The sequence below is a fragment of the Penaeus japonicus genome, unplaced genomic scaffold (assembly GCF_977035675.1).
Source record: "Penaeus japonicus unplaced genomic scaffold, GWHDUDI00000001_assembly GWHDUDI00000001, whole genome shotgun sequence".
Classification (NCBI taxonomy): Eukaryota; Metazoa; Arthropoda; class Malacostraca; order Decapoda; family Penaeidae; genus Penaeus; species Penaeus japonicus.
The window spans coordinates 38,589,934-38,597,433 of record NW_028234403.1 but is presented as its reverse complement, the minus strand read 5'-3'; the positions used below and the strand labels follow the sequence as shown (position 1 = coordinate 38,597,433).

The 7,500-nt window shown below is 31.4% G+C and overlaps 2 protein-coding genes across 2 annotated transcripts in view; one reads left to right on the top strand and one right to left on the bottom strand.

Annotated features, from left to right (window-relative positions):
• Nucleotides 1–970, top strand: part of LOC122267064 (eukaryotic initiation factor 4A-III) — an 8,257-nt gene extending 7,287 nt beyond the window's left edge. Inside the window, exons 7-8 of the mRNA XM_043037037.2 lie at nucleotides 134–317; nucleotides 558–970. Of these exons, the coding sequence (XP_042892971.1) occupies nucleotides 134–317; nucleotides 558–574 (201 nt within the window). The 3' untranslated portion in view covers nucleotides 575–970. The remainder of the gene's footprint in view (nucleotides 1–133; nucleotides 318–557) is intronic.
• A 2,416-nt stretch (nucleotides 971–3,386) lies between these two features.
• Nucleotides 3,387–7,500, bottom strand: part of Pgant7 (N-acetylgalactosaminyltransferase 7) — a 25,910-nt gene continuing 21,796 nt past the window's right edge. Inside the window, exon 12 of the mRNA XM_086545489.1 lies at nucleotides 3,387–5,927. Within this exon, the coding sequence (XP_086401615.1) occupies nucleotides 5,915–5,927 (13 nt within the window). The 3' untranslated portion in view covers nucleotides 3,387–5,914. The remainder of the gene's footprint in view (nucleotides 5,928–7,500) is intronic.

Below are 7,500 nucleotides of genomic sequence, written 5' to 3'. Positions count from 1 at the left end.
AATAATTAAGCTTAGGGACATTATTAAAGGTTACTGAGAATTATTCAAATCATAAAAAGCTGTTCAAGAGAAAAAAAATAATGCACACTTCAAAAAGCCACATATCTTTGGTTATAATAACTGTTGTTTGCAGGTATCTTTGGTCATTAATTATGATCTGCCAAACAATCGTGAGTTGTACATCCATCGCATTGGTCGATCTGGTCGTTTTGGAAGGAAAGGTGTTGCAATCAACTTTGTGAAGAATGATGATATTCGTATTCTGCGAGACATTGAACAGTACTACTCAACACAGATTGATGAAATGCCCATGAATGGTAAGCTTAATTCCTTTCTTTGATTATATGTAGCTACAATAGTCACTGAATGGTTTCATGGTTGAAATACAGTAATGATATTTATATGTGTTTAAAGGTAATTTTTCATTAGAGCATGTAATATGCAGTAGATTAAATGACATATAACCAGCACAGAGCATGTCATTGTGTGTTTCAAATGTGTTCAGTTATATTGCACATTATACCTTGTCTAACCATTTTTCTTTTTTCTTTTAACAGTTGCTGATTTGATCTAAAATGAAGTGGGACAGTACCTGATATCCATTATAAGATATGTATTTTCCGTACATAAATGCATTTGTACACAGTAAGAATATGCAGTAGCTTTTCTTCTTAAATATATATTCCTTTTATAAAGAGATGAATGGTTTCTAATGGATCTTGGTTATGTAATTTTTAGAAAGAAAAACTCAAATTCCTTTATGAACATTTATATTTTATTGTTTTTTTTTTATGAATACCAAAGCTTACATAGTTCAATTCCAAAAGTATGTATTATCCAAGTTTGAAAGACAAAAAAAATGTGAATGAAGGAAATTTCTTCATCTTTTGTTTAATCACCCTTTTGTGACATGTTAAACATTTTTAGTATTTTTTTGTACTGGAAGTGTACAATAAAGCACTTGACTTAGTTACCTGTGTATTTCCCCCAATGTCTTGTCCTATTTTTCACCTACCTAATATTTTAACCCATTCGCACCGGTCCACTTGCTATCACATTCAGTGGTTTTTGGGTCAGACACCGGGGACGAGATATTTAGTCAAGGCTGGCACGCCAGGTGAGTGGCCGTACAGCGCTCATTCACGGCTAATGCACCCGAGAATCCTCAGGCGTTAGGCTTATGCGTTTAAATGGTCGGAATGCCATGGTATTCAGAGCCAAAATAGTCCTGGCGCGAATGGGTTAAGGGTAAAACCTGAATTCATCATAAATATGTGTGTGCAGTTCTTCAGTAAGAAAAAGGATAAAACTGCTACCAGAATTTCAGATAAATAAAAAGTTTTCATTTGAGCCCTAGACTTATGATAATGAAATAAAAGGAAATCAGTGAATAAGATCAGATATAAAAAAGACATAAAAAGGATTGTGTATAGATGCTCATGACACAAATTTCAATGGTATTAAAAACAATATTCAGTGCAAAAAAAAAAGAAAAACATGGAGCACAAGGATTTTTGTACTAAAATCTTGGTTAACCTCTATTCTAAGAATAATGTTCAAATAAAGAAAATTTAAAGAACACATTTTTCATTTCAAGACAAGATATAAACAATGCTTTGAACTTACTTCATTATACAGTATACATGACAAATTATATGAAAAAATAGCTGGTCATTTAAGAGAGCTGTTCCATTTACTTTTAGTTTGCCCAATTCTGCTACACACCAAACTTGAATTTCATGTAGTGATGATTAGGTTTTGAAAAACAATTTTGGATATTTTTAGCCATATGATATCCCTTCTCTTGAGTTTTTTTTTTTATTCAATCCCTTCCATTATAACATTATACAATCCTCAAGCTTTAATTAATAATCAGAACAATGTTTAAAATTGCTCAATTTTGAGAAAAAGTAACTTTAGAAAGAGCAACCTACCCTGTACATCAATATGCAAAATCAATCTTTACAGTCAAATGAAAACTGAAGGAGCTAATATTCAGTGAATGTGGAAAATAGTAAGTTCCAAGATACAGCCAGTTAAAGATCAATATGTTTATGGAAACCCTCAGTGCATGGGTATGAAGTGTTTCAAGTCAAGGTTCTACTGATGATGCCACTTCAACAGAAAACTTGGTCAGTAATAATAATATGGAGGCTGGCTATAAGCTACAAATACTTTCTCTATTTAGTCAGTATCTGACTGTGTGCAAACTCATGCAAAAGTCAGTCCATACTTCCAAGATAATCAAATGGGAAAATGGTCATAAAAAATAATGTAATGTGCCTAGTTATGCTAGGTGTTAAGATAAAAAACAATTATAAAATATTTTCCTTTGGACCATCATTTTCTATATACCACAATATTTTACTAGCAAAATTACGTATTTTCATAAAAATATATTTCTATATTAACCCATCCACGACAGGGGAATTCTAGCCTTGAATGTCCCAATGCCGGGGCGTTCGAATTATTAGGCCTAAATCAATTGAATGGCTGGCACAATACTGTGCCGCCCGGCCACTGGGCTTTTGAATGCGCGGTACAGTACTGTACCACCCGTCCTGTGTGGGTTAAAGGTGAAAAAGAAGAGGGCTGCCCATAATAAAGTACTTGGCATATGAAAAAAAATATATGCATAATTTACTGTAATAGTATTGAAGGCCAGTTTACATGTTTTTGGAGACTCTACTGTAACTATCCATAAATAAATACTATATGTCTTTCATTCATCGATACTCTGCCTCCTTAACCCTCTCTGGATGGGTGGTACACTACTGTACCGCTCATTCAAAAGCCCGTTGGCCGGGCAGCACAATATGGTGCCAGCCATTTAATTGATTTAGGCCTAAGCGTTCGAAAGCCCCGGCATTGTGACATGCAAGGCTGGAATGCCCCCGTCGTGAGTGGGTTAAAATAGGTTTCTTTTACTAATCAAAGGCTTATTTTTTTCAAAACTAGAAAAAATGTTTTGAGAACTACTTACCAAATTCTGAAATAATATATATATATATATATATATATATATACATATACATATATATATATACATATATATATACATATATACATATACATATACATATATATATACATATATATATACATATACATATATATATACATATATATATACATATGTATATATACATATATACATATATATATATATACATATATACATATACATATATATATATATACTATATTTTTAACTTAATCACAATTCCAAGTCTTAGCAACTTTGGTAAAATAAAACTACCAATAATGCTCAATACTTATGTTAGAAGTGATCTATTTGCTTCATTTTTTATATGCAAATATTCAACAATCAATATTTGATTGCTCAATTCATTTTCTATGGGGTCAAATCTAGTAATGAAAAAGGGTTTTAAAAATATCTTTATTTCTCTTCACTGCATAACATTAATCCACAAGACAATTTGAAAGTGAGAATGTAAGCAACATTTTTATCTTTTGCTTATAAATGCTTCTAAGTATAAAACTACAGAACTTTCTCAGATGCCACTGTCTAAGCCCCACATCTTCAATGTCATCACTTATAATATCCCATAATGCTCCCTTCGTGCTTTATCACAGAAAAATTCAGAGAAAAAATGAGTCTCTATGTGCATGTGCATTTATCAGTGCCAGTGTGTGTGTGGGAAGGGTAGAGGGCCTGTATGAATGTGTATAATATTCCCTAAATTAGAACAAAATGCAATCAGTTGTAATCAAATAGTCCAAAGTGGAATATTCCAAGCCCAATATGTAAGTCCTTAATTAGTATTCTTTACATAATTGCAGTTACTTTATATTAAGCATATAGAATAAAATTATTGAATATATCAACAATAAAAACTATATTTCTTAATACAACATGATTGTCATGACCTTAGCACAGATGAATATGGTATATAAAGGATTTTCTTCACAGAACAGAAAGCTTACCTCTTGTCCCAGTTCCGACTACCTGAATTGCTTCAGAGTTCAAGTTTAAGTCTATAACTAGGAACTTTAAAACATCAACAGGCAAAATGTGAAATTTTGATAGTGTCATCCCATCCTACATGCATATTTACCATTTCAGGAATAAGAGAGGTAAAAGCACCAATACATTTCAAATAAAAAGATTGGTAAAGATTAACAGATATTTACTACATTTCAACCCCTAAAGATAAATGTGTACTTTTCTGGCTGAACGAAATAATTTTTATGACCACACAAGATACATACACAGTACAAAATTACTGATTTATATTGCACCATGTAAAGCTATTGTATCCTTTCTTGCTTTTCTTCACTGAAGAAATAAAATCAGACTTAAGGGATATTTACATAGGGAAGGAAGTATTCATATATTGTCCTTTGAGGCCTGTTCCCCTATTTCCCAGGTATAACTTGATATTTTTTGGAGCAAACTAAATTTTATAAACCTAAATGGAAAGAGCAAAGGAAGAAAAACAGTTCACAGTTTCCAGATTTTCATGAATGCTAAGGAACTTTAGTGTTAATAATTTTACATAGCTAGTATCTTGCTTTTGTTGGCCTATTCTATTTAACTCTACATATGGCAGGTAATTTGAAAATTCTGTAAAGAGAAACAAGGAGCAGACCAAAGGGAAAGAAAATCTTACGTGATTGAAATTAATGTATGATGATATAACTGATAATAGGGAAAAAAATACTTATAACAAACTCTAAGATTTAAAAGCTTACAACTTTCTCAATATTTATTATCATGTTTTTTGTTGTTGTTGTTTTTGTTTTTTGGTTTCAATTTATTCTCTTCATATTTCTACATACTGAGATTTTTTTTTACAAAAGCTGTAATCTTAAAATCAACATTTAAAAAAACAAAAACAAAATATAATAGTACTTAGTATCAATCTACTTCCTGAAAAACATTAACATAACAATTTTTCTTTTCTTTTTCAATTCTAGCCACTTTCCCAATTGCAACACAACAGCCAACTTTGGTCAAGACATTTTGGTCAAATACATTCATATTCTACTAACTAAAATGCAGATTTGGATCCCTCCATCCTAATGCATTCCCAAAGACACAAGTTTATATAAATAAAACCACTTAAGATAATGGGCATGCATTTCCCCCCAAAAAAGAAAAATCTTGAGAAACTTTGAGAACTTTTACATACTAGAGCTGTTCTCGTACCTAAACTGCCAATAAAAATCAAACATAGTAATCAGGTTTAGTGAATTGGAATGTTACTGAAAAATATGGTCACTTAAGATGCATGCTGTGTAACTACTCTTGAACATTTTTTTCTTCTTTTAGTCATATGGACTCTCATGGATTTATACATAATATACTTTTGGATACTTCATCCCTTATCCATGTAATAAATTCCTAAAATAATGATAAATTTTAACATTAAAGTGCTGAATTCTAAACGTTACAAAAATGAAGAGACCATAGAATTCACGTATAAGAAAAAATAAGATTATTCATGTTGGTCAATAATATGACTTAAACCTAAAAAAAAAAAAATCACATTTAAAATACAAACTACCTCAAAATAAAAAAAGTAATAAGTAACCTGGCAAGAAAGTATCCTTTTTATATATATATAAAAAAAATCAGTGAAATAAATTCTTTCAGAATCACCTTGGCCATGGAACACCAAAGGCCCAAAGCATAAAAAAAATACGAAGTACAAAATAACATATATAAATATTCATCCCATTAATCATCTTTATCAACTTACACTAAAAACCAGTGACCATTTTCTTGATATGTCAAATGGAAAAATCAAGTCTCGTGATACAGAACCTTTTGAATGTTCGTGCTTCTTGCTTGCAATACCTTATTTGTCATAATCATATGGATTTTAAAGCAGGTGAGACTCTTTAATTTCATGATTCAGATGGGCTTCGCATGCAGTCTTATTAGTCTTCAATGCAATCTCCTAAATTGGGAAAGTTATGAGGTTAGTAAAGAGTCTAACGGTTAAATATAATGGAAAAAAAACAATCAATTTTCAATACAAATCTAACCATACTTTTTCAAGTAAATCCTATAGTGAGCAAAACAACTGTGGGTACAAATCAATTGGCTTACATGGAAAAAAAGTTCAGCTTTGACATAAAATCAAATAACAATATGTTCTAAAGATCATAGAAAAGCTATATAAGAAAATGGGCCATCATTATTCATGAAAGATCTTTTGACTTCTAAGATTGCTCAATAATTTGTCTTGTTCTAGGACTGTCTTTAGCAATTTTGTCTATGCTTTACCCTGTTGCCACATTTAAAACAAGTGCTCTTAACTATAACTAATATTTACCTTGAAATACACCCTGTGGTGATAATTTAACATGCATAATAACTATAATATAGCCCATTTAATTTTATTAACATATGAAGATATTCTACATTTGCCATCATTGTGTCAACTGAGTAGGCGATCTTGGCACCATTAACATTTCTCAAACTGAACATCTCAGAAAAACGGGAGAAATTATTAAAATATTTCACAGTAAAAGAAAAAGTGTACTTTGAATGCACTGTGATGTATATTCAGTCTTGGTCATCAATATCCTCTACAAGCCTTGTCATTTGCATTTTTATTGTTTGTGTCTCAAAAGGGCAGTTTAAAGACAGTCCTTACATGCAAGGGACATTTGCAGACCTGTCTTAAACTTTGGGTAAGTCATAGGCAAAAATCAGGTGTTAACCCATTAGCAGCGGATGGCATGATTTGCTGCAAAGGCAGAGTCGGTGATAGACGCAGATGGCACCATGCCAGACATGTAAAACTGCCATCCTACTGCATAGACCTTTTTTTATTACCACGACCAATGGGTTAAAGAATTTTCACAAGGAGTCAAAGACAAAACTGCTGAGTCAAGATATTTTTCTGTCAAAGACAAATCTCAGGATCTATAACTTTTCATGAATACTGGCAACATTGAGCTCTCAGGTTTGTGTAAATATACTGAGATTGAGAGGAATCAATCTTAAAAAAATCCATATTCTAAGAAATCCCAGAGTATTCTCAATTATTTGTGATACCATCTTATTAGAATTATGAGAAAAAAGACACATTTTATCATTGCATCTTGAAGTAAAAATATATCCAAGAACTATTTACCCAACTCTTACAGACTAAAATACCCTATGCCAATTTTAATAGAGATAAAAAAATGAAAGGATAAGACTGAGATCTAGAAACAAAGAAAGATTCTAAGGTTAAGATAAAAAGAGAAGAGAGAGCTAGCCAGAGAGCAATAATTTAAGAACATGCAAAAATGGTATTTGCTTGAGTTATTAAGCATTACATCATTCTATTTCCTATATTAAGATTCAAAGTTAATTCAGTTACCACTTTTCTGCAAGTAATTAGTTATTACAAATAATATTATCTGGCAAAGCATTAAAAAGTTGGTGAAGCAACACATGGGAATTCTACAACTACTGTATGCTTAACTACATCTACTTTAGCCAAACAGATCAACTGATATGTGCATTCACCTGTAATC